The 25118-nt window shown below is 42.1% G+C and overlaps 2 protein-coding genes across 7 annotated transcripts in view; both read left to right on the top strand.

Moving 5' to 3' along the window:
* The window catches only part of RBL1 (RB transcriptional corepressor like 1), a 28689-nt gene extending 15758 nt beyond the window's left edge, over positions 1-12931 (top strand). The window contains exons 14-22 of one of the 2 annotated variants that reach the window (XM_062589412.1): positions 74-209; positions 1967-2233; positions 3213-3391; positions 5052-5228; positions 6553-6624; positions 6807-6891; positions 8274-8437; positions 8882-9046; positions 9322-12931. In XM_062589412.1, the coding sequence (XP_062445396.1) occupies positions 74-209; positions 1967-2233; positions 3213-3391; positions 5052-5228; positions 6553-6624; positions 6807-6891; positions 8274-8437; positions 8882-9046; positions 9322-9492 (1416 nt within the window). In that variant the 3' untranslated portion in view covers positions 9493-12931. The remainder of the gene's footprint in view (positions 1-73; positions 210-1966; positions 2234-3212; positions 3392-5051; positions 5229-6552; positions 6625-6806; positions 6892-8273; positions 8438-8881; positions 9047-9321) is intronic. The other variant, XM_062589413.1, reaches the window with a different exon arrangement.
* A 5722-nt stretch (positions 12932-18653) lies between these two features.
* The window catches only part of SAMHD1 (SAM and HD domain containing deoxynucleoside triphosphate triphosphohydrolase 1), a 31652-nt gene continuing 25187 nt past the window's right edge, over positions 18654-25118 (top strand). For 3 of the 5 annotated variants that reach the window (XM_062589443.1, XM_062589442.1, XM_062589444.1), the window contains exon 1: positions 18661-18873. In XM_062589443.1, coding sequence (XP_062445427.1) covers positions 18683-18873 — 191 coding nt within the window. In that variant the 5' untranslated portion in view covers positions 18661-18682. Of the gene's footprint in view, positions 18874-18988; positions 19056-24953; positions 25113-25118 lie in introns of those variants that run through there. The other 2 variants (XM_062589441.1, XM_062589445.1) reach the window with 2 other exon arrangements.

The raw sequence follows: 25118 nt of genomic DNA, 5'->3' as shown, positions 1-25118 counted from the left end.
AAAATGTTTATTAATAGATTGGGACAAAGAAGGGAAAGCTGTTTATCTTACACCAGCATTTCTTGTTTCTCAGGTAATATTTCCCAGTAATTTTGAAGCAAGCAATGGAGGAAGTGGACTTGGACATTTGCCTATGATGCCAATATCTCCTATAGTTCATCCTCGAGTAAAAGAGGTTCGGACAGATCTTGGTGGGAGTTTAAGACGAGGTATGTTCAAGGTTTCTAATGGACTTTAAGTGTGTAGTTTTATTTATTTATTTATTTAAGACTACTTTAGAATTACAAAGAGCAATCCTGAATCTGAATTAAACATTGCTAAATGGAAAGACTTTCAGTCTAGGTGCATCCTGTCAAACAATTCCTGTGTTTTATTAGCAGCAGATGTTGGTAATAATGCTTCATTCCTGCACTGGAGCAGGATTTTCCTTTGTTTTGATGAAAAGGGTGCCTTGCTCTTTGGATGGGTTGTCATCTCTGACCATTAGTGTCATGTCCTTTGCTATTCGTGTTTTCTTTCAGCTTTTTCTCATTTTAGATTGCAGGGTTTTTAGATTACAGGTATAGCTTCCTCTCTGTGGCTTCTAGCATTTTTGAGAGGTCTCACTACTGTTGCAGTCTCATTATTCTTATCCTTCAGACCAAGTGTCTCAGTCTCTGCTTTTCTTTTCCCTCAAGTCCAGTGATGTTTGCCACTGACACCTCTTGCTTTTCTTCTTGGAATGACAGAGGCATATCTCTTCCTCCTTCCTACAGAACTTTTTTTGTGGGGTGAGGAGGAAGATAATGGAGGGTAACTGAGCAGGTAGTACTGTTTTCCTCCAAAGAACTGCCTTGCTCTTTCCTGCGAAGAAGAAGAAAACACTGCAAAGGAACTGCTGCTTTCATTGTTTCATAGTCTGCAGGTTCTTGCTGGTTCACTGAAGACTCACTGATGCTATGATGCTGACTCCTTTTATGTATGTCTGACAAATTGTATCATGGGACTGTTTTTAAAAAATACATCCTTTTCCTAATGCACTAGAATATAAGCAGTTGCTGTAGATGTTGTGGTGAATTGTTTGATAGAAGGCAAAGCAACCTGGAAATAGTATCTTATTGACAGAGGGGAGTGGGACCTTACCTTGTATGTGAGAGTCTGAAATCAAATGCTCTGTTCATCAAGTAGAACAGCTTGTGTAGGTGACAATGCAAAATGTTAATTTTCATTAGGGACTTACTTTCTTCTTATGTTGATGGAAAATCTATTTAGTTTCTTTAGACTCTGTGATGTGCTGCTGCTAACACAGAGACAGCTCCTAACTTTAAATAGAAAGTGGAGGGGAAGGGGTGGAGGGGGGGACTGGAAATCTTTATTTGCCCTTGGTACTAAGAAAATCATCCTGGCAGCATGGAAGTAAGGTCTCCAATCAGTTTCCCGTTGCCAGAAAGCTTCTGCTTTGTGAGAAGGAAGAAGCTACTGTCGCTGGCATCCCCCACAAGTAGCTAATGGACTTCTAGGAACAGCAGAAATGCTATTTAAAAAAAAAAAAAAAAAAAAGGAACAGTGAAGCAGAAGCCCATAAATTAGTATTACATGCTTTAGTTTTACTAAGGGAGTAAATATTTGAAAGCAACAACAAAGTTAGATGGGGACCAGAGGTGTATGAAGGGAGAGTTCGGGTCAGGATTAGTTCTGTAACCCTGTTGCTGTTTGGTCTCTGCAAATCAGCATGTTTTTTTCTTGCCTTTCATGTTGATAACCTGACCTGTCTGAGAAGATTAGAGAATAAAAGGAAATAGTTAAAGGGCTGTAGGTCCTTGTTCATACTGCCTAGGAACAGTGAACTATGAGATTACTTCTTAATCAGAAGAGACTTTTTATATTCTGTTTCTGCAGTTTGACAGATCAGCCTTTTCGCCTCATGTGGAGAAATGTTCCCCTTAAGCTGCTGCACTTAATTATTTTGTCTGTCTTTGCTTACTAGACATGCAACCATTGTCACCAATCTCTGTTCATGAGCGCTATAGTTCTCCTACAGCTGGTAGTGCTAAGAGAAGGCTCTTTGGAGATGACAGCCCGAAAGAAATGCAGGTGGAAAAGATCTTTACTGAAGGAACAAAGCTGACAATTGCTCCAGCTTCAAGCATTGTTGCTGAAAATGTCTCAGTTTCTTCTGGGCAAACAGTACTGACCATGACAACAGGTACAGTCGCAGGGAAAACAGGACAGAAAGTTACCATCCCACTGCATGGTAAGAATTCCTTCTGGTTTCCTTCTGTACTAGGTGTTTTGCTTGTGCTTCAAATCCAGTTAGAGTAAACTTGCATTTTTTAAATATATCACTTAAAAAAAAACTATTCATTTAAAAAAAGAAAAAAAAAAAAAAAAGAGAGATCAAGTACGTAGTCATTCTAAAGTCTGATCTGATGCCTGACAAGCATCTTTGGGAGTTTGTCATTGCAAACAAAGTTGTAGAACTTCTTTCAGTTACACTTCATCACAGATTAAGCTTGACTTTATTTTGCAACTTCAGTAGTGATTCACCACTGTTTGTCTTAACTTTTATTGTAATGTTAAAAGATTCTGAAATTTTTGGATAAGGAATAAGTGTGTGTGTGTGTGTCTGTGTATAAATATTTATGTATTTATACACACACATATACTAGGAAAATAGCGGCTTTGTTAAAGCTGAAAGATATTTTGAGTTTCTGGTGGTGATAAGCAAGAAACTATTTTTACAGTTTTCTTTAATTTAAAAAATGGTTCTTGTTTTTCTATAAAAATGAAAAGAACTAAAATAAAGAGAAAACCTCTACTATCGTGTTGACGGAGATTTTCAGCAAGAGGGTTTGACTACTGAGGAAACTAATCACATGGACTGTCTATAACATGGTGTCAAGTTTGCAAAAGTCATCCAAAACTGAAGAAACACCCATCCTCTCTCAAAAGAGTGAAACGCTATTACAGAAATTCTGTGGATTTCTTGTGAATGTTGTACTTTCAGAGTTTTAGAACATGAATGTGAATAATTGTTTCTTTTGATTTATCAGAAATATACTTTTTTGATAATTTCTGAATACTCTGAAAGCCAAAGAGTCCCCAGCATCCAGTGCTGACGGATAATGTGCCTTCAGCGTGGAATAGTTGTGAATGAATTTAGGATTTGTAATCTTAACTATGCACACAGTGGCAGCAAACCACTTATTTCTGGATGTGTATATTATCTCCAGGTATTGCAAATGAGATGGGTGGGATCACATTGATACCTGTTTCGATGAGTTTAGGTCAGCCATCTAAAATGGAGGCGCAGGCTCCCAGCCAGCCTCAGGTGAATCAAGTGCAAGAAGTACATCTGTCGTCAGGAAGCAAACCGAAGAAAACAGGATCCTTGGCACTGTTTTACAGAAAGGTAAGTGTGTCTGTTAGGAAGTTGAGCTTTACTTTTTCTCGTGGCTGTATTGCAGCTTATCCCCCTGAGCAGTTTTTGTTACCTGTCAGTCTTCAGCTACCTTGCCTTTGGCCTGTAGTATCCCCGTATAATTGGGAGGAGAAGGGAAAGGATGTTGGTTTCTAAAGTGCTGCAAAGAATCTGATTTCCCCCTCCACAGACTAACCCCATAAGAGATAGGTGTTTCATCTTTTTCAGTTAGCAACAGTTTTTGTTAAAAACTACTGGTGTTTTCTAGGTAGTTATTAAATATCTTTATTGCCTTCCCTATTTGCAAGGGTTAGACATCTTAAAAATGAGATTATCCTCCTATGTCCCGCTCATTCAGAACCACGCTATTTCAGAGCCCATATCTGAAGATTCCCTTGTTTAGTGACTTTATGAGGTCTGCCCTGTAAGTGCTTATCTTGCTGTTACGGGGCTTTGGAAAGCAGTGATGGATCACACAGATACCTAAAAAATTACTAGAAGGAAGGAGCTTCATTCTTGAAGTGATGAAGGGATTTGAGGGGTAGGGTAAGAACTAAGTGTTTCGTGGGAACAAGGAATGTGAAGTTTCTCTCTGCTTGCCTTCCACTATGGAGTGTATGAGGGGGTTTTTTGAGGAGGAGGAGGGAGGAAGTTGCCTGAATGCCTCTGAAGAATATATATCTAAATCAGTCCCTCAAAAATACAGGACACTTTGCTATTTATTTCCTATCTGAGAAAAGTTTATTTTTAGAGGCTTTTGCCACAGCACTATTTGTATTTTAAACCTACAGAAATCTATACTGAAAAAGCTGTAAATCTAAATACAGAAACTCATTTCTGTAAGGCATATTTTCTCTCTGAACTTTTGGTTCTTCAATTTCAACAGTGACAATTTGTTTCCCTCTCCCTTTCTGTATGTAGGTATGCATGTATACTGATATGCAAGCAGCCAGGTGTGAACTTGAATTGCTTATTAGAATCTTTGCTCGGTTGGGAAATGATATTTCAGTTGTGTCAAATATATTTGACAAACTAAGGGGTAGGCAACGCTGCTCTTGTTATGAAGGAGAACTCATATCTTTACTTAAATCTGTCTGTAAGGGAATTCTGACCTTCTGATTACAGTGATGATCATATTCAAAATGGTAATTTTTCCCTTCTTTCTTGTCTTATTCCTGTTCGTTGGAGCATGTAACTGAAAGTGAATGCTGCCTGCTTTCCAGCATAAAGAATTTTCACTGACAAAGTGAAAACCTCTGAAGAATGAGAACTTCAAGAATGTTGTGCTTGCCTTGATTATGTTAGGTTTCAAGATAGATTTTTGATAATGAAAAGGGAAAAAAAATCTGACTGCTTGCTGATTTAAGACTTTATTTGATCATAATTGAAATATCTCCCAACTTTTTGCCATTATAGTTCGTAAGTGATATGGTATAGAAGCAATAGTCATAATGCTTTTAGTCAGATTTTCTGTAAGTGTTAGAAATCCAACATTTGAACAGAGCTGACTTGAAGACCTGTCTTGGTCAAGTGGGGGGAATTTTGCTGAAATAAAGTATACAAGTTCAGGAGAGTTCAACAGCTCTACTCAGGTGAAGATTTTTGCAGACTGGGGTAGGTCTTGACTCTTAACTGTATCTTTTTGTTCTAGGTATATCATTTGGCAAGTGTACGCTTACGTGATCTATGCTTAAAACTGGATGTTTCCAATGACTTGCGCAGGAAGATATGGACTTGTTTTGAGTTCACATTGGTTCATTGTGCTGATCTGATGAAGGATAGACACTTGGACCAGCTCCTTCTCTGTGCTTTTTACATCATGGCAAAGGTAATGTGTAGGCTTAAATTTAGGAAATTCTACTTCAGTTGAAAATATAAATGTGTTTACAGTTTATTACCTGATTGCTTTATTTGCATCGTATTACTGAAAGGGAAAAATTCCTCCAACAAGTGGAGGAAGTCTCATTACTTTTTTTCCTTGTTTTGTGTAACCTCAAAACTTTCCCATCAACCAACCACTTGGTTAAGAGTGAATTTCTGTTTTTCTGAGCCCATTCACACTGTGAGGGCTTGTCACTGTAGACAAACTAGTGCGTGGTCTTACTGCATCACACTTGTGCTTTTTACTATTCTGTTCATGTCCATCATGATCTATGTAATTGAGCTGAAAAAACTGCACAATAATAGAATTATGCAAGTGCTAAACAAAAATCTGCAAGATCTTGCATCCTTAGGTATAAATGGAAAGTACATCTCCCCTCCCCTCCCCCCCCCCCCCAAAAAAAAACTCTTAGGATTTGAATATGTAGGATATAGGTTGCTGATATTAGTTTAAAATGCTGTTAAGTTGGAGTTTGAAAACGGAGTTTTGGTTTGACTCAGATTTCAGAACTGATAGTTAAAATGACCATCAAGTCTAATTGTAATTTTGAGGAAGACAAAGTGAAGAAATTGTCTAAAGTGTGAAATGGATGTTCAAATCGTGACTGCCTGTGCTCTTAACTGTAAGCACATGTTAAAGCTTAGCTTTGTTTGACCTTGCTCACTGATAGCTGAGGAAAAACAAAACTCTTGAATAGTCAGTGCTCCCATATATTAAACTACTCTGTTTGCAGAGTACTGTATCCAGTGCAGTGTGAGACCTGACAGTTTAGCCAGCAGTCTCTTCCAACCTTTGAAGTGTTTCTGTGCATGCCCTTAAAATATTGGGACATGCCAGCAAACCTGCGTAAGCTGAATTGTAGTATTACGAAGTGGTCAGACGCTTATGTGGATGGAAGTTGACGTGAGCAGCTCTCCCATGCTCCCCCTTGTATGGAAGGAGAAAAAGTAGCAGGGTCCCAGGTTGACTGGCATCTATTGCCCGTATGGTAAAGCTCTGTACAGGCTGTGGTCTTTCTACATGCTATGTATTTAGATGTAAACAGTGTCCTAGTTTGAGGAAAAGCCTTCCTTTGCAATGTAAAACTAATGTAATTTTTCTCCAATTTCAGTCTATTTTTCATGTAAGAAAAGCTTAGTAAATAAAGGATGGTAGAGGCTGTATTGTCTTTTAAAGTAAAGATAAGAACCTTCATGTGATTTACTGTTTAAACAAACCAAAAAAAAACCTACAGTTTGCAGCTGGTCTTGAATAGCTTTTTCTTTTCCAGGTAACCAAAGAGGAAAGAACTTTTCAGGACATAATGAAAAGTTACAGAAATCAGCCACAAGCAAACAGCCATGTGAGTAAATAGTACTGCTTTTCCTTTATATAATATCAGATACAGATGGCTTTTCAAATTTTTATGCTAATAGAAGAATAGATAATTTTAAATGTTAAAATTATTCAGATAGCTTTCATATAATCTTTCTGCTTTCTTGTTTTCCTTAACAACAGCTTTTTTTTTCCCTCCGTGTCCTCTAGGTTTATAGGAGTGTCTTACTGAGAAATATTTCTGTGAATGTTCTGTCGGACAAAAATGGCAACCAAGATGTAGAGATGACGGATGGTGAGTACAGCAAAGTAATCTTCTGTTTTTAAACAGGTACTTGCATGCTTTAAAAGAACTGAATGGTCAAGTAGTAAAGAAAGCTCCCCTAAGGAGAAGAGGAGCGTGTTTTATGATTTTTAAATGTACTGGAAAACAACATTATTGGAAAACAAACTGCCTTGTCAACTTGTCAAGTGTCTTCAACTGCTTGAAGAAGTATTGCTGCCATTTTAAAATACATGAGAGTATTTCACTTGGGTCCAGAAAGGTGCTGATCTCTTGTAGGTTCAGTATCCTGTCTAGCAGTTCCATGATTTTTGAATGTCTTTGGTTATCTAAAGTGGCACTGGGCTCCCACTTCTTGCCAAGCGATTTGCTTGGTTACAAAGTTCTTTAGTTCCTTCTGCCAGACTTTTTCTCTGGTTAAGAGTGTTTTATCCTTTATCTAATGTTAATCCGTGTTCTTTTGACATCAACTTACAGGAACGTTTGTGTTGTAAAAAAAGGCAGGCATGTTAAGGAATTACGCTCATGTGTATCCACTGAAGTTATTGATGTTTGTCTTAAGTTGCACTGATTGCAAAAGGCTTTATTCTTTGTTCCGTTGAAAGGTAACTTGTTTTGCTTTGTAGTAAACAATACAGAGGATGAAACATAGAAGGTTGTATTCAGTAGAGCTATTCAGTAAGTGAGAGAGTACATAGTAATACACTCATGTAGTTGTAGCTTTTTCCACTTAGTTATATGCCAGAACAAGTGATGTTATGGATTCCTTGCAGTAGAGGCATGAGTTGAGTACGAAGCTGTTCTTTGCCAGTTCTTCATGGGAAGCTTTGCCTGGAAAACTTGGAAATTGTCAGACGGCTTAAAACTTACTAGATTACTGTGAGCTTGTGTAGCATGTGCAGCTCCATTTGAGAAGTCAAGGTCTGCAGTCTGGCAGTTCTGACCACCTTAAAATTGTTCTAGATCCTGGCTAGTTTTATTACTGCTGTACCTGGATTATTGCCTGGACAACATAAGTGAGCACAGTATGATTCTGTACAACTTCCACCCCCAACAAAAAGCATGGAAAAGGGGGGCAATAGTGCTATGTTGATAGGGAGTCTTTTTGTTCTGTTTTTAGGTTTTTTGCTATAGTTCTGTTTTATAAGGAAAGAGTTATGTTAGTCTTTTTAGTCACAATCCATTATCTCCTATACCAGTGACTTGCAGTTCCTTCTAGTGTTCATAACCACCAACAGTGCACCCTGATCTTGTCTGAAGCATGCTTATTTAATTCATCTTAATTAATTAGGCAACTTATGAGTGAGTTCTTTGTCAGTTGGATATTTTAAGTTTTAATCTGAAGTATTCAATTTGTTGATACTATGTTCTTGAAATCTGAAACTCTCTCTTAGACTCATCTATGAAAACTTGTTCCTCAGCAAGATCTGCAACAGAGAACTCCAGTGAGTCAGGAACAGAGGAGAGAGGTGATCTTATCAAATTTTACAATGCAGTCTATGTAGGAAGAGTAAAATCATTTGCACTGAAGTACGATATCACAAACCAGGATCATGTAGTAAGTAAAATGTTTTAGAATTTTTGCTCTATTTATTAAAGATCACAGAGACAAAGGGATTTTACTGCCAGTTAAAAAGGTTGTTAATTTTGTTTTATTCTTCCCCTGGCATGATTACAGCACTCAAATAGGTAATGGTATGGGACTTGCTTTAACAGCAGTTCAAGAGGACAAACTGTCAAGTGCAGTTCAGTTTATAACTCATTTTCAGCTTCTCATAGCGATGCAACAGCCTTTTGCTCAAGAAGTACCTGTGCAGCATCTATGCAAAGCATCTGGGAAATTTGTTCTGCGATTTGGTAGGCACTTGCTCAGCTCATTAGGTACTGTGGACTAAAATGTTCAACAGAAAACCTGGAAGTGCATCAGTATTACCTTTCTCTGAAGTTACCGTTCTTTAAATGTTTTCTGATTTAGCTTATATGCAAATTTGGCCTCTTTCAGATGGAAGCCCCTCCCTTGTCTCCTTTCCCAAACATTAAGCAACAACCAGTATCTCCTCGGCGGATATCTCAACAGCACTCTGTTTACGTTTCACCTCACAAGAATGGTGCCTGCTTGACCCCTCGAACTGCTCTACTATATAAGTTTAATGGGAGCCCTTCCAAGGTAGAAATAAAAAAGGTTGAAAGGGGTAAATTTGGGAGAGGACAAGCTGTAATCTCATGATGGGAGAGTGTTCTAATGCAGTGATGGTTTTTTTGAACTGGTTTCTCTGTTTGTGCTGAAAGGTAGAATTCTTTACTTAGGATTCTTCACCTGATCAGTAAAGAGGTTCAAAATAGTAGCTTTTTGATTCTCAGTTAACTGAAAAATCAGAGTAAACTTGAAATGGACTCACTCAGGATATGTCTTTTCATTTTTTAATTTTTTCTTAATCACAGAGTTTGAAGGACATCAACAACATGATAAAACAAGGTGAACAAAGAAGTAAGAAACGAGCAATAACAATTGATAGTGACACTGAGTCCCCTACAAAACGACTGTGCCAGGAAAATGATGACGTTCTACTTAAGCGTCTCCAGGATGTTGTCAGTGAAAGAGCTAATCATTAAGACTGCCAGTTTTCTGTGGGATCTAAAAGCTAAGGAGTTCAATGCAGCTCTTGTGCTATTTGTTTCTCACTTCTTGGCCATGTTGTATGCAGACAACTGTCAAATTTCTTTTAAATGTTCAACTGTTGCCTGACTTCCACAGAACGCAAAAAGGAAGGGTTAAGTAGTAAATGGCAGAGAATAAGTATGCTCATTTATGCCGAAAGAACATCTTGTCTTAGAAGTTACTCTATTTGAGCTGTTTTAGCAAAAGACTGATCTGTAGAAAGCTGCGCTGGATGTTCTGTAGCCTAATTTAGAGCATCTGAGTTCTGAGTGTGACTCAACATCTAACGACAGTGGTTTTATTTCTGGATTAAGGGCATTCAGGAAATAAGTGAAGTCAGTTAATTTTCTCAAGCTTTTGGCATTTGTTTGGGGAAGAAACTTTAAAAGTGCCTTATTTTAAAAGAGCATGGAATTTTATACATGATTTTAATGGGAAGTAAATGGAGTGAAGAACAAACTGATCATTTAGCCTGAGTAAGAGATCTAAACAGCTTTGAACTTTATGACTTAATACGCTGTGCTCCATTTCCTCTCAGAACTTCAGCAAAGGCGATCGTTATGATGTGGATCAGACAGCTTATACAGTAAGGCAAAAATCACAAAGTACGAACAGCAGTGGCATAAATGGGACACTGATACCTACTAAAGCACGGAGATACTTTTCAGTTAGTCTGAATTATTTTTCTTCAGAGCCAGTGAGCGCTGCCATGGGAGCTGCTCCTTTCCAGTTGGAAACTTAAATGCAGTCCTGCTGTACAAGCTGTTCATGCATATTTTGTCTTAACTGTGAAAAAGTATTAGACGGTTACAGTTCAAAACAATTTGAGCTTTGGCCAACTTGCAGCTGTTTTAATGTGCAAATTCATTTAACAAATTGTATCTCTTAATTTTATTTTTTTCCTGAAGACTCTTGTTGTGTAGTATCTACACTGAATGTAAGCCCGATCAGATAAGGCATATTTGTATATGTGATTTTTATAGCTATTAAAGGTGTGGATTCATTGGAAATTTAGAAAGTCCAACATCTAAGTTGTTTTTGCTGAGGGATTTGGTAGGATTTGTTTTACCAAAATGGAGAAAAGTCAAGGTTTGTTTGTTACTGTATACCAGTAGTTTGATCTTACATCACAGAATGGGTAAGGTTGGAAGGGACCTCTAGAGATCATCTAGTCCAACCCCCCTACTCAAGTAGGGTCATCTACAGCATGTTAGAAAGGGTTGCATCCATGCGGGCCTTGAATATCTGCAGAGAAGGAGACTCCACAACCTCTCTGGGCAACCTCTTCTAGTGCTCTGTCACTCTCACAGTGAAGAAATTCCTCCTCATATTCAGGCGGAACTTCCTGTGGTTCAGTTTGTGCCCATTGCTTCTTGTCCTGTCGCACAGCACTTCTGGAAAGAGTTTGTCCCCGTCCCCTTCACACCCTCCTCCCTTCAGATACTTATAGACCTTGATAAGATCCCTTCTCAGTCTTCTCTTCCCCAGGCTGAAGAGGCCCAGCTCTCGCAGCCGCTCCTCATTGGGCAGGTGCTCCAGCCCTCTGATCATCTTTGTAGCCCTGTGCTGGACTTTCTCCAGTAGCTCCATGTCTCTCTTGGACTGGGGAGCCCAGAACTGGACACAGTACTTGAGAAGAAGCCTCACCAGGGCTGAGTAGCGGGGCAGGATCACCTCCCTCGACCTGCTGGCAACAGTCTTCCTAATGCACCCCAGGAGACCATTGGCCTTCCTGGCCACAAGGGCACATTGCTGGCTCATAGTCAACTTGTTGTCCACCAGCACTCCCAGGTCCTTCTCTGCAGAGCTGCTCTCCAGAAGGTCAGCCCCCAGCCTGCACTAGTGCATGGAGTCATTCCTCCCTAGGTGCAGGACGCTGCACTTGCCCTTGTTGAACCTCTTAAGGTTTCTTTCCACCCCACTCTCCAGCCTGTCCAGATCTCTCTGGCAGCACAGCCCTCAGCCACTCCTCCCAGCTTGGTATCATACGCAAACTTGCTGAGGAGGCGCTCTGTCCCCTCATCCAGGTCGTTGATGAAGAAGTTGAACAGGATGGGACCCAGTACTGAGCCCTGGGGGATGCCACTAGCCACAGGCCTCCAACTAGACTCTGACACTGCGCACAACCCTCTGAGCTTTGCCTTTCAGTCAGTTCTCAAGCCACCTCACTGTCCACTTGTCTAACCCACACTTCCTGAGCTTATCTAGGAGGATGTTATGGGAGGGAGTGTCCAAAGCCTTGCTGAAGTCAAGGTACACAACGTCCACTGCTCTCCCCTCATCTACCCAGCCAGTCATGCCATCATAGAAAGCTTTCAGATTGGTTAAGCAGGATTTCCTCTTTTTTCATACTTGCATTTAAAATTAGAGCCATACAGAGACTTCTCAGCACTGTATTTTTCACTTCTATGTGTATATATTAAACATTTTTTAACGATTACATAGGACTTGTTTAAAGAGCTCTGTTCACTTTAGTTTGCTTAATATGTGCAAATAGATCTGCTGTGCCTCAGTTCAATGGAAGATATTTTTATGATCTTGAATAGTCTCAGCAAATGAATCTGGCCAGCAATGATGTAGGAAAAATGTATTTAAAAGTGTACATGAGGCAGTTTACAAATGCTATAATTCATTTTTGAATTAATTAATTAACTCTCTGATTTTTTTGGTAGATTTGGAAAAAGGTGCTTATCTGTTTGACCAGGAAGAGCTGCAGTATGAGGAAGCAGCTATGCAATACAGTAGGTTTAATGTAGATTCTTTTGTTGAGTTCCTTTATTTGGTTTGAATATTTGGCTCCAGATCTTGAGATAAAAAGCACAAGGGAAACAACCTTTCTATCCTCATTTGTTTACCAGTGTTGTTTATATGTTGAATGGTTATAGTTATAATTCAGTCCTGAAAAGCCTCCTGTGTTCCTTGTGAGGAAATGGGGAATCTTGATTTCTAGCTTTATGCAGAGTCTGTGTTTATTTGCATGGAGGGCTGCAGGCTTTCTGGAGGATGTGGTTAAGATCAGCCTTAACAGTATAAATCTTTCAGCAATATTTTATCATGAGAACTTAGTTGATTTGGTTTTAATTTAACATCATGTGCAGATGTGTTTTCTTCCTCATGTATATGCTCACCACACTGTCCTGGTATTCTCTGGAACTGTAGAAAAATGATGATGATAAAATTTTTATTAGTTGTCATTAGTCATTGTTTTTTCATTAGAAAAATTAACGTACAACAACTGGGTGTGGTTCAGACTTTTTCATATTAGATTTGGCCCTTTTTAGGTGCTAATAGAAAGAAGTATTTTTTGGACTTGCTAAATGACTAAAATAACAGGTTATGTGACAATTTTATAATGGTTTAAAAGTGCCTTGACATGTAAATATGTATTTTATAATAAACAACTTTAAAAAATGTTTTAACCTGTGTTGCTCAGTTTCCTGTGATTAAATGGTGCCTTCTGATTGCATTTTCAGTTCTGTCAGAGACTCTTGTCATTCTTCTGTCTTCCTCAAATTTCTTTTGGATTCTTTTCAGTTTGAATTAATTTCTTTCATTTTGCATATTCATTTGATCTATCTCTGATTTCCTTCTGAGATTTCTGTACTGTTAGTACTTCAGTCATAGTTTCTGGGAGGGAGAGGTGACTAATGTGCTTACTAAAGTAACCAAAAACACTGAAAGGCAAAAACCTTGCAGTTATAGATGACCCTGCCCACACGAGGAAGGCATAACTCCAGAACAACGAACCATTAAAATTATTGCAAACTCATAGTTCCTGACCTTGCAGTGCTGCAGCCATGTCATACAGAAAACTAGTTACGATTATCCTGATCCCAGCAGTTTAAATTTGATTTAAAACCTATTTTGAACTTGTTCAGATTTTTGCCAGCAGGTTTTATGCTGGTTTTGTGTCTATAAATGTGCATAAACTGGCTTGGACTCAGTGCTCAGACTGTGCTCAGAGCTTTTTATCAGTTTTTGTTATGCCCCTGCCCTATGGGGGAGGGGGAACATATTAGGAGGAGTGATTTGATTGTGCAGAAATTCGTTTTAATGACTTTACATGATAGCTTTAGTGTCAAGATTTAATTTGGGGACTCTGTGTTAAACGTAGTTTCCAACTGAAAATGATGCTGAGGGGCATAGCTGTGAGAATGTCATTGACTTCTCATCAGAAACTTGCAGATAAGACTGCCAGTGAGAGGAGGGCATTGCAGTTGGGCAGTGTAAGGTGAGAAGTAAGACTGTCTTACCTATGTCTTGGAAACTGCATTCTGTTATTAGATCAGTGTTTTTCCCCAGCTAAAGAGATTTTTCATTAGTTCTCCAACTAAAAGCATCACCACCTTAATGCTGCTTAAAGCAAGTTCAACGCTTATATGTAAGTGTTCCAGAGAGTTAGAAGAAGAGTTATTAACACTACCAGGAAGAATACAATAAATCTACTAACATACTTCATATATAACCGGTATGTTAACATTACGTTACTGCATTCCAAGTGTCGAGTACTAAGATGTGCCCTCAAGAAAATCTGTGGTCAGAGTGTAATTAAGCACTGTGGGGAAATGAAACTGATTTTTTCTTAGTTTCCTGTTAGGAAATAGTTGTCTTTTGTTTCTATCTTCTGACTCACGATAGAGATTTTGGAGGATTTGGGGGTGGTCTTCCCCCCTTCCTCCCCCCCCCCCCAGCAATCATGGACAATTGATTTTGGCTTTGTAATTGATATATTCTGTCTCTTCAGAACTGTAACTTGAGACACAAAAAGAGATGCTCTGAAGGAACCACAATAGTTCAAGAAGTTCTAGGATCTCAGCTGAAAGATGCTGAACACATGTGAATCAATCTCAAGGCCAAAGAAACTAAGTTTATGATGATCTCCATAGTTGACATAAAGAGCATGTCTCATCACTCAGCTGTTCTTGAAAAATGAGTGTCAGATAAACATGAAAATGATACTTTGAGTAATCATCCAGATGGCAAACCCTAAAACTTTCCAACTTCCTTGAGTGATAAGAGTTTCAGAAGACTGGTGAGTCACAGAGATGGATTAAGTGTGTGGTTCTCAACCTTTCTGTAGGTTTACAGCTGCCACTTCAGCTCTGCTGGATGTAAGTGCATGGCAGAGTTGATGGGTGTGGGGAATCCACTCTGCCTCATCTTGAGGGTTAATACACCTCGGTAACAGGGAATCTTTGGTTTAAGAGTCTCTTGAGTGTTCCCCAAGTCAGGTGCAGCCTTTTGGCTGAGGTGCTGTAAACTTAAGCTACAGTACCTTTACTGCAGGCACCCTCAGTGCCTCTGCCTTCTCTTGTCTTCCATGACAAGTAGTAGGAAAAACAGCTTTGCAAGGACTCGATCAGAAGAATTTCAGCTCCGTAACATTTAAATAAAGGGCTCAAGCAACTGAGCATGAAGAATCAACAGCTCCAACAGATACAGATGGCTTTGCTGTGAACTCTTCAGTTCCTAGCAGTGTCAGTGGCAAAGCTATTGCTCTGGTGGACAGGTTCAGGTGTTTATAGCACTGCTTAATTAAAGTCCAGCAAAACCAGAGAAGGCTAGTAGAAACATGTCAAGTGAATAAATAAAGAAAACTTACATAGGAATAATCCCCCTTCATTCTCACTTTTAATGTGTACCTTTATTTCTGTTTTTCCCTGCAAGAGCTTCATTATGGATTCATTTTAGGATCTTGTAGTCTTAGACCTGTCTAATGTCTGTTTAGCTCTAGATGTGCAGCATGTTGAAGTTTGCTGTGTGTTTAGGGTGACAGGAGGGAATGAGAGGGCGTTCGGTCCCTCTCTATTGCGCATACAGAGGTACAATCCATATGAAAACATTTTCCTCCCTTCTCCTCTTTCATGTACTTGGTTACTAGGGCTTTCATGCTGCTCAGGACAAACACCCTGCCTATCACGGTATTTCTTTCTCCTGCTAGTGAGGGTGGAACAGGCAACCCTTGAATCCCACTTCTACACTGTGTTTAAGTTTAGTGTTATAAAACAGTTTCTGCCTTGATTTAGGAAGGATGTCTTGTCATTTTAAGGGTGCCTCTTCCTATTTTAGGCTACAGATGCAATGATGTGTCTCCTGGATTTCTTTGGATGAACATCTCAGAATTGCTGGGGTTGCAGATACGATGCATTACTTTACACTCTTCCCCCTCCTCAGCAAACTCTCTAGGTATAATCTGTACATTGAGATGTTCAGACTAGAATTATTGACATTCGAAGGTAGGAGAATGGGCAGCTAAAGAATTTTTCTTTAAAAGGTCAAGTACCAATGAAATTTGGATGTCACTTCAGTGTGGGAGATGGGAATTGGAAAAGGTGTAAGACTATTTTGTATGCTTATGTTAATCAATGGATCTAGCCTGTTATTGTCTGCTAAGGTTTCTTCCAGGAAGAGGAGTATTCTCTCTTAAGTAGGTGGAATTAGCTTAGAACAGTTGCCTCATTTCAGTTAATGGAGGCTGATGGAACTCTGAAAACCCTAGAGTGGATGGAGACTTTTGGTCTCAAAGAGGCAGTGAGCCTCTTAAGTGCACTTTCCTGACAACAGATGAGAAGTGAAAAAACGGGATGTTTGCTTATGAAAACACGGGACGTTTGCTTATGAAAACAAATCACTGTAGCTTGGTAGTAGAAAATGTAAGTTTTGAGCTCTGCAGAAACCTGATGAAAAGCCAGGAAAGCTTTTTGTTAAGTTTTTCTCCTTCATAGCTGTGAACTGTAATGGGAAATTTGTGACAAGAACACAGCAACTGAAGTGTGTGAGCTGCTGAGGGAAAACTGTCCCCAGATGTTTATCTTTCACCTTAAGAAGCCCATGCAGCATCATAGTAAGCATGGCTTTTTGCAAAGAGAACATTTTAACAATGCCCTCTTGAAAGGAGCAGGTACTGCCCTTCCATGCATGCCCTGCAGTCGTCCTTTCATGCTCGATACTGCAGAATTACAGAAACAGGATGGAACGCAGAGATGTTTAATGCATGAGGGTATGGTCTTTTGGGGGATATTTCTGCTAGAGTTGCTGACAGTAGCAGAGTGGAGGGTTGCCCATGAGGAGGTGCTATCCAGCACACCAGTGCTCTGTGGCACTGTGGTGCTGGGGTCACTGGGAGCAGTGACCTGGTGAGCATGCTTTATCCAGAAGTTTGGAAAGCTGTGGTGAAACAAATACCTGGTAAATTAGAGATGCTATTGCATGAGATTTATCTGTGACTGCTACATCTCTGAGAAGGCTCTTAGAGATGCTGTGACTTCTGAGCCACACACACTAGTGTCAATATTTAGGAGCCCATGTCTCAGGACGCTTCTGGGGACTCTGTAGAATGTAGAGGCCTTTTGCAGCAGAGTTGATTTTGTGGATGTTGGGACATTTTCTGTGGAGATAATAACTGAAAAAGCAGTGGATACACCTGTATCTGTGAAGGCCTTGGTTTTACACTGTCGCTGTTCTGAGTAGCAGATGCTGGGGTCCAGAGAGCATCTGTTTGCACTGCTGTTGATGTCATTGGGAATAATGGATTGAAAAAGTCAGTTTGGGTGTCTTTGGGCATATTTGTAGGCACAATGACTTGGGGGCAATGGTGCTGTGGCATCACGATTTGGGTTCACCTCTGTGGAGGCTGATTTCTGTAACTGAGCTGGGATTTGAGACATTGAGTCAGGCTTGCTGGTATTTGTGGAGGTGCTAGTTTCCAGGTATTTATGTCAGAATTCCTTACAGTAACCTGCCATTGTGGTGGGTACTGTTTACCTCATTCTGACACCTGTCTTCCACAGTTATATTGACATGTCCAAGGCTATCATTTGAAAAATGAATCATTTCAGAAAGCAGGCTCATAAGATGGATGCTGGAGACGGCCTTCTTACTAACAAGTAATTGTGCATATTTTTAATTTTTCTGTAATGATAATGTGTGGGTGCTCTTCATTTAATTGAGCACCAGTGAAGAGGTTGCTGGATATATCAGCATAGTAATGCCCAAGGATGCCAAGTAATGGATATTGGGAATGTTGGAGAGATGGCGTTGCCAAGATCATTAGTTTTAGCATCGGACAGGTTTGGTGAGAGTGTGTCTGTGAGTGGCAGTTTCTGTGGAGGGGGTGCCAGTGGGGTTTGGTGTGGTGCCTCCTCGAGGTGTTGTCAGGAGGGCGTTGGTGTCCAAGACCTGTGTGTCTTGGGGACTTATGCCTCTAGTTTGCTTTCCAAATTTTTCTGACATCACTGGCTTGCTGGCCCACCCTCAGCCTTTTGCTACAGCTTTTGCGATATCATAGCTACCTTCTGTGCCTTTCCCCAAGGCTGAATGCAGGCTTGAGTAGTGAAGAAGCAGTGAGGCAGCTCCAGCTGCAGCTGGGTGATTTCGTGCCACCGCAGCAAGTGCAAGGACTCATCCTTGTCTGTCCTGGCCAGGGCTCAGCCCACGGCAGCTTCAGGGTGGGCTGCAGTGCCCCACGCTTTCCTCTGAATCCGTGAGAACTGACTGCCTCACCAGTGCCTCTTGTGGCTCTCCCTCCTACTTCTTCCCATTCCCTGGGGGGAGGAAGGGGAGAGGGGTGTCTCCAGATGGCCGTCCTCATCTTCTCAAGCCCCAGCAACCCCCTCTCATCTCTGTCCCAGACTCTCAACTGGGGATGGCAAAGGGGGTTGCTGAGGGGTTACAGAGGCTTGCTGGACAGCCGATAGCTGTGACGGCTCCCCGGGGGGCAGTTGCTGGAGCTGTTTTGGGGCTGTGAGGGTGGTTGTGGGGCTGTGAGGGTGGTTGAGGGTGGCTGCAGGGCTGTGGGGGCGGTCGTGTGGGTGTGGGGACAGTTGTGGAGGGGCGGTCGGGGGGCAGTTTTGGGGCTGTGGGGGTGGTCAGGGGGGCGTGGGGGCGGTTGCGGGGGGGCAGTTGCGGGGCTGTGTCGGGGGGCTGTGGGGGCGGCCGGGCGGCAGTTGCGGGGCTGTGAGGGCGGCACCCCGAGCCGCTGCCACAGGCCGCCTGCCGCGGCGCCGCGCGCCCGTGGCCGCATCGCCGCGGGGCACCGCTCGGCGCGTGACGTCACTCCGGCGCCGGAGCCCGCGGGGCGAGTGCCGCTGCGCCTGCGCGCGGCGGCGGCGGCGGGATGGGCAGCCCGGCGGCGGCGGCGGCGGCATGGGGCGCGTCTCCCGTCAAGCGGGCGCGGTGCGAGAGCTTCGCCGAGGAGCTCCACAGCCCGGAGAGGCGCGCGGCCCCCGCGCCGCAGGGCGACCGCTCCGACCCGCGGCTCTGGGACACCGAGTGGCTCTGCGACTACCTCGCGCGCAGCGGCGTCGGCGAGCCCAGCCTGCTGCGGCGCTTCCGAGGTGAGGGCGGCGCGGCGCGGCGCGGCGCGGCCGCCCCGCGTGGGCCTGGCGCGCGGCTGCCCCGCGCGGGCGCGGGCGGGCCTGGGCACTCACGCTGCGTGCTTGTGCCCCTCAGAGAGCGGAGTCACCGGGACCATGCTGCTCGACATGCCGGCCTGCGCCCTCGAGATCACCCGCGTCTGGTAAGAGCCGCCGGGCCGGGCGCCGCCTGGCGTGTCCCGGCGCCCCGGGGCCTTTCCCTCGCCTCCCCGCCGCCCCGGGCAGGTTTTCTGCCGAGGCTGGCGGAGCAGCGCGGGCCCCGAGCCGTGACAGAAAGGGAAGGCGGCGGCGCCGCTGCCCTGCAGCCTCACGGGGCGCTGGCGCCTGACCGGCCCTTGCTCCATCCTCTCGTCAGGACGCGGTCCTGGATCCTTGGACGTTGAGCTCGGCTGGACCCAGCACCGCTGCTTGCTTACGCGATCGAAATCAGCTCTAGGGAGGACTTGCCCTTTTTAAAAGGGGAGCAGGAAGTTCAGCAAGGAATTATGCTTAGGCAAAGTACCTTTCAAAAACAAAAGAACAAAAACAAAACAAAACAAAAAGGGGGGGTATGTAAGTCACATGTCTTACCGTAGGCACAGCCTTTCCTTGCCCCCCACCCCCTCCCCAAGCCCTGACAATAACAGTAAGATCCGGGAGAAAATATTTTCCATCCTAACCAGATGGCTTGGTCAGGTTTCTACTGTAAACGCGGAAGAAACTGAATGTGAAAATAATCAGAACAGATACATGTGATTAAAAGGCTCTGTGTTACTAGTGTAGTTGCTAGTGTACTCTTAGATTCTCCAGTGTTTGGCCAGATGTTCCCCTGCTGATCCCAGCACGGTCAGTGCTCTCCAGGATGTAGAAGCTACTTGTCCAGTAGACATAAAAGGTTAAAAAAAAAAAAAAAAAACTGAAAATTGTAATGAAAACATTATAAACAGCAAAATAATTTTTAAAATGTTAGCGATACTAGCGTAAGCTTCAGGGATTTTGATGAGACTTTTCTTCTCAACAAAAAGTTAATGCCAGGCTGATTCTAATAGTGACAGTAGTAAAGATTTTTAAAACAACAAAACAGGCAGTCCTTTGTGGAGATTGTTTCATCCATCTCTCTCAAGGCAGCTACTGGGCATTTGAATGTTAGTTGCAAAATTTGCTTGGACTTCAATCGTTGTTGCTTCTACTACAATAGTTTGGAGAAATTTGAGAAAAAAGGGATTGCGTGCGCACTGAGAAAATACAGGTCTGTGGGCAAGTGGCTGAGTTGAACAGATCTGTATTATTAAATGTAGACATTAGTACATATTAAAGTGCTGCTGTGGTAACAGAGATGGCCAAAAAAACCTCTCATTTTAATCTGGCAGGAGTTGATAGGTTAACAGTCATTTGCCAAGAGCACAGGAAAATAGAACATTGACTTAAAAAAAACTTGAAGAATTGTTCTCACTAGCAATACAAATGGTTGAAAACCTTGCAATTTTTGAGGTGATAACTATACTTTCTCTCTCTTCTGAAAGAGAAGAGAGCATAAATACATCACATCACTGAAGATGTCTGAAATCCCCTGCTTGCTCTTCTTTGCCCTAGTAGAACCTATTTTGCTCACCTTTCCTGGGATATAAGCCAACACAGCCACCACATACCTTCAGGCACTTTTTAATCTTTGAGTGTCTTTTCTTTATTCTTTTGCTAACCTTGTTTTACTCTTTCTTCCAAATTTCTTTCAACCCTCCTCTGCTCCATACAATATATTTGCTAATATTGTGGTTAGAAGTTTGAAGTGTGGTTAGTTGGCAGACTTACAGAAGTGTGCAGAGTTGTACACTGTGTGTGTGGAGGATTTTGAGTCCTTCTATATACTGACTGGTTGCTTGACTGTTTATTAGTTTTGGATATCATCAGGAATAACAAGAGGATGTGTGCGTGTTTTAATAGGTTACCGGAAGGATTGTAGCTTTTAGTACCTTAGTGGATGGATGAGTATCAAGTGTCCATATTGGACACCTTGTTTTGAGGATTGTCAGAATGATGAATGTATTCAGGCGTGCTAGTGTAGAGCTCCTTGTTGGTGAGGTCACTGTTTGCACTTGCCTTTATTATTGTGCTCTGCTTCCAGCTCACCTTTCTTTGTGGAGCGGCTGCTGTTCCCTCACACTCCTGTTTCTGCTAAGCTGAAAACATGAGTCAAATGAGAAATTGCTACAGCTTTTTGCATTTCAGAGCAACTCAGTAATTCTGAGTACAACTAAATGCATGTAAGGGCTCTCAGTCAGTATTGGATGATAGGGTATGGAATGATATGCTTGTGGATTTTCTTTTACTAGGTGTTTCCTCCAGCAAGATTGGTCAGGGACCTAGAGCACATCCTCCCTTCTAAGAGTTTAATTGGCTAAGGTAGAGTTCAGCTGGTTAAGTCCAAGGTCTGCTTCTTCACTGGTAAGAGCTATTGTAAAGAAAGCTGGAAGTGAGGGCCTACCCCTCCTTCCCCTTGAGAAGCACTTTTTAAGAAGTGCTCTTTAAGATGATGCTCTACTCTGGCCCTGCCTGTGCTACGTTGTAACTGTGCAGCAGCTACCTCTGTTTCTGGTCTGGTACCTGCCTGATTTTGAACCTGACCCAGATGTGCTGGCTCGGCTTCTTGGCTTGATCTCTGACCTGCCTTATCACTACAGACTTACTGACTTGATCCCTGGACTGTGCCTGGCCCTGATCCAGATTTGCCACACTTCACCCCCGCTCCTTGTTGGTGAGGTCACTGTTTGCACTTGCCTTTATTATTGTGCTCTGCTTCTAGCTCACCTTTCTTCGTGGAGCAGCCGGCCTCGTTGTTTCCTTACACTCTTGTTTCTGCTAAGCTGAAAACATGAGTCAAATGAGAAATTGCTACAGCTTTTTGCATTTCAGAACATCTGCTTGACTTTGCAGTAAAGAATAATCTATTTGCCAGCTTTTTTCCAGTGCATAGCGTGTCTTACAGTGGCTTTAATCATTTCTCTATGACAGACAGAGGTAATAAATGTGTATACTTAGTTCACAGTCCCTTTAAGACATTCATAAGGAAAAGCTTGGGACGATTGGCCTGGAGGCAGTGCTGTTGGTTTTTCACACGTTCTCGTGTTCCTAGAAGTTAATGTTGTGCACAGCATGTGGCATGGTGCATGTAAAATGTAGATGATGAATAGGACTAGCTGGTTCACTTCTCTGGAATAGTCCAGTTAATCAGTGCAGGAAAAGGACTAGTTAAGCTAGCAGATCAATGCTTCAGATGAGGGAGAGGAGTTGAAAGGTGGTATAGGCTGATACAGATATTTCTGCAAGATAGCCCCAGCTGAGATGGGGCTCATATACCTGTGCAAAAGCTAACTACTGGTAGCTGCAGGTTCATCCTCCCCTTTCTACTTTGTCCTTGTTCTTGTTGTGTAGAGCTGTTTCAGCAGGCCATCTTGGCAAAAGGCTGTTTGCTGCGGTCTAAGTAGAGTTTCATAAGCTGTGGGCATCTGTAGGACCTTCTTGTCACTGAATTATGGAGTTGCTACTGCCTTCCATCCCTTGCTGTACCACAGCTCATTTTGTACCAGCTGGCCTTACTGGAGTGGCAGTAAACAAAACTGGCAAAAAAAAAAAAAAAGGCTGTTTTTCAGTCTTCCTAGTGTGTGATGCTTGGGAGGCTATAGGTGAAGCAGGAAAGGGTAGAAGGGAATGAATGGGAAAGAAATTGCCAGTTTCACCTTTTAAAAGGTAACCCATTGTTTTACTGGTTCAGCTGTGTGAGGAACTACGTTTGCAGAACCCTGGGAAAATGAAGTAATGAAATATAATTTGTGTATCATCTTTTGGTTGAGGCATTCTTTGACTCATAGGGAGCTTTCTTGCCCTTCTTTTTCCTCTAAAGAAGGATTAAGTGCTTTTTGTGTTTTGTCATTCAGAACATCAATCTTGCCGTGACCGTATTGACATTATGCTTCATCACCTAGAGTCAAAGTTCAAAACAGAGGTTAGTCTTCCTTGAAGCAGGGCAAGAGACAATGTGGAAGTCGTGGAGGTGTTATGAAAGTGAATGACTTCCTAGCCTCTCTAGTTGGGCCTGTTCCTTTTGCTGGAGTAATGCTGTCTGAGGAATCCCACTTCCAATACTATATGCAGCACTGATCCAACCAAGGGGGTGTCTCCTGGCACAAACTACAGATGTATCATACAGTCCAAAAAGCTGTGTTAGTGCTATTTAATTCAGCTGTGCTAGAGGTGATTTTCTGGAGCAAAAGCACATCAGCCTGTTTTTTGTGGACAATGTTTGCATAAATACTGTTGTAAGTAGCTTAGAGCAAACAGAGTTGCTTCATTGTGATCCGAAAATATCTCCAGATGTTAGATTTTGTTGTTCATCAAAAAGTAACGGCTTTACTTGATTGAAAATGAAGTGTTTGTGTTGTCCTGCCTCCTGCCCAAGGCCTCGTTCAGTGCCAGTTGTCTTGGCAGCATGGGCCTTTGGAGGGATGGCACCTGAACCTGAAGGGTTCCTAGCATTTGGCAAAAATTAGGATTAAGAAGGTGATTAAACTAGGAAGCCCTTAACACTTAGTGTTGGAGCATCTATCAAGGATGTAGCTTGAGCCCTGTGACAAAATACAATTTTGAAAGGCCTGTGCCAGTGTTCTCCTACCGTTGCAAAAGTGTAATAATTCCCATGGTAGATGCCTGAGCCTAAGCTCAACAGGGACATGTGGGTGATCTGATGTGCACTTTGTGGGGTAGAGAACTGAAACTGCTCTAATGAGGTGTATGGTGTCTGCTTTTGAGTAGCTCTCATAGGAGCAGTTGTAAACTTGTAAACTGTAACAAAACAACTTGATTTCACCAGTTTTTGTGTTTTTTTTTTTTTTTTCTATTTTAAGTTATAACTATACTTTCTGTTCTGTGCACACCATCTGTCTTTCAGAACATGAAGCAGATATGTACTTTTGGTGAAATGTGGTGTTTACTGAAGGTCAATTTTGGGAACTATGCTCCATATAAAACACAATTTTGGAAAGTTCTCTTCAGGATGCATCCTAGCAATCTCCTTGTAGTGCTGTGTGGGATGCCAAGTGCCTCGAGTGCTTGCTGATCTCAAACTTGTGGAGCTCCAGTTCTGACGTTCAGGTTTTAAGTGAACTGGAGACTTCAATGTGTCGGTGTAAAACAGGCTTATTTACTCCTGAGGACTTGGGAGTCTGGCCTGCCTGTGCAGACAGCTGCTGACTAACTTAGATTCTTTAGTTCCCATTCCTCATAGCTGTCTGGTGTTCCCGTAGTTGCAGTTGTTGGTCATTTCTCCAGAGGGTAGATGCCCACATGCATTCTCTTTATGTACGTGGCCTTTTTCCAATGAATTTTCTCCTCAATTCTGCATTTTTGTGGCATTTAAAAGTAAAATTGCCTCACGTTGCCTCACTCCATAAACATCCTTAAAGAAGTCTCTGTCATGTATTTGCACGATCTGGAATATCCTTTTGAGACATTGCTATCCACGTCCTATTCTGCCACTCTGTAGTGGTGTCATTAGAGCTCTTTCAAAAACATGCTTGTGATGATTATTTAATGTCCATTATTAGCATGCTTTTAAGTGACATTCACTGAAGACCTCTGATGTAATTAATAAAGTGTGGGTCATCTAATTACATTGAGTTTGGATGGGTTTTTTATTATTATTATTTTTTAATCTTCTGATAGCTTTCTCTCTGCTCTAATCCAGGCATGATTTTATGTGTTAGATTAGTATATTCAGAGATTTTAATTTTTTTTCCATAGAAATAAAACAAATGTAGATGGCTGGAAGCAGATCACTTCTGACATTGCTGTCCTGGAATTGTTTCTGTGGATGGTGACGGAATAGCTGGCTGCCACACCAAGCATTTGTTCCAGCTGAGTTAGCCAACTGTCAGTTGGAAAGGTTACACCTTCCTCTTGGGGAGCACCTTAAATATACTTGGTACCCTTTTTCAGATGAAACTCAGAAAGCAGTTGCCTTTCCTGAGAGTATGAAGATAGGTGTTTAGAAGCTCCTGAGTTTTACTGGTTGCAGAAGAACTCCTTGTTTTTTTCCGCAGTGCCAAAGTTTAGTTTCCGTCGTAGCAGGGAGCAAGAAGGATGGGCGCATGCAAGTGGTCTTCTTCTTGACTTTCATTTTAGCAGCTTTCAGTTACCCAGTAGATACAGTGCTCCTTCAGGAACTACCTGTAAGT

Source organism: Rhea pennata, chromosome 16 (assembly GCF_028389875.1).
Source record: "Rhea pennata isolate bPtePen1 chromosome 16, bPtePen1.pri, whole genome shotgun sequence".
NCBI classification, from domain to species: Eukaryota; Metazoa; Chordata; class Aves; order Rheiformes; family Rheidae; genus Rhea; species Rhea pennata.
This window is presented reverse-complemented; position numbering and strand designations above follow the sequence as displayed.